This window comes from Nicotiana sylvestris, chromosome 5 (genome assembly GCF_000393655.2).
Source record: "Nicotiana sylvestris chromosome 5, ASM39365v2, whole genome shotgun sequence".
Classification (NCBI taxonomy): domain Eukaryota; kingdom Viridiplantae; phylum Streptophyta; class Magnoliopsida; order Solanales; family Solanaceae; genus Nicotiana; species Nicotiana sylvestris.
Window position 1 is genome coordinate 141,582,304 of NC_091061.1, and position 1,700 is coordinate 141,584,003.

General features: G+C 41.1%; 1 protein-coding gene across 1 annotated transcript; it reads left to right on the top strand.

The window, feature by feature from the left end:
* The first annotated feature begins 953 nt into the window (after positions 1 to 953).
* On the top strand, positions 954 to 1,493 carry LOC138869412 (uncharacterized). The gene has a single exon (XM_070147028.1). The coding sequence runs from the start codon at positions 954 to 956 to the stop codon at positions 1,491 to 1,493; it is 540 nt and encodes a 179-aa protein (XP_070003129.1).
* Positions 1,494 to 1,700: the final 207 nt, after the last annotated feature.

Here is a 1,700-nt window from a genome sequence, read left to right on the forward strand (position 1 = left end):
GGTTGAATATCCAACCTAGTTAGCCAACATTGTGCCGGTTCCGAAGAAGGATGGGAAGGCCAGAGTATGTGTTGATTATCGGGATTTAAATAGAGCAAGTCCCAAAGATGATTTTCCATTGCCTAATATACACATATTGATCGACAATTGTGCCAAGCATGAGCTCTAGTCTTTTGTGGATTGCTTCGCGGGGTATCATCAGATCTGGATGGATAAAGAGGATGTGGAAAAGATAGCCTTTATCACACCATGGGATGTTTGCTATAAAATGATGTCATTTGGCCTAAAGAATGCTAGAGCCACTTACATGAGAGCCATGACAACCATTTTCCAAGACATGATACACAAGGAAATAGAGGTGTACGTGGATGACGTCATCATTAAATCCATAAGAAGCACAGATCATATAGCAGACTTGAGAAAATTCTTTAATTGGCTTCAAAGGTACAATCTGAAACTGAATCCTGCAAAGTGTGCCTTCGGAGTCCCTACCGAAAAATTGCTAGGTTTCATCGTCAGTCGCCAAGGGATTGAATTGGACCTGTCAAAGGTTAAAGCTATCCAGGACTTGCCACCTCCAAAGAACAAGAAAGATATGATGAGTTTCTTAGGGCGTCTCAACTATATCAGTCCTTTCATAGCACAATCAACTGTGATCTATGAACCGATTTTCAGAATGTTGAAGAAAGATGCTAAAACAAGCTGGACTGAAGAATGCCAGAAAGCCTTCGACAAAATCAAGGAGTATTTATCTAAATCACCTGTTATGGTCCCATCGGAACCTAGGAGCCTCTGCTACTCTACTTATTTGTACTAGATGGGGCTTTCGGCTGTGTCTTAGGACAACAAAATGAGACGGGAAGAAAGGAGCAGGCCATATACTATGTGAGTAAGAAGTTCACACCCTACGAAGCACGGTATTTTGTGCTGGAACGCACCTGCTGCACTTTAACATGGATAGCTCAAAAGTTGAGGAATTACTTCTATGCCTACACACATATCTCATATTCAGGACGAATCTGCTAAAATGCATCTTCCAGAAACCTATGCCTACGGGGAAGTTAGCAAAATGGCAGATACTAGTGAGTGAGTTTGACATCATCTACGTAACTCAGAAGGCGGTCAAAGGGCAAGCATTGGCGGATCATCTTGCAGAAAATCCTATAGGTAGAGAATACAAACCACTGAAAATGTATTTTCCCGATGAAGAAGTATCATTCGTAGGAGAAGATATCACCAAAACCTATGATGGTTGGAGAATGTTCTTCGATGGAGCTACAAACTTCAAAGGAGTGGGTATTGGAGAAGTTTTAGTGTCAGAAATAGGTCAACACTATCCAGTATCCGCAAAGCTCAGGTTTCCATGTACCAACAATATGGCAAAATATGAGGCTTGCATCTTGGGACTCAAGTTGGACATTGACATGAACATTCAGGAATTGCTGGTAATTGGAGATTCAGACCTTTTGGTACATCAGGTTCTAGGAGAATAGGCTACAAAGAATACCAAGATATTGCCATATTTGTATTATGTACAAGAATTGATGAAGAGAACACTGCCTTTTTTGCATGAGACTAAGCATTGTCTCCTATTTACATGAGGCTAAGCATTTCCTCCTTAACTGTATAAGGCTAAGCACTGCCTTTCTTTGCATGAGACTAAGCATTGTCTCCTATTTGCATGAGGCTAAGCATTGCCT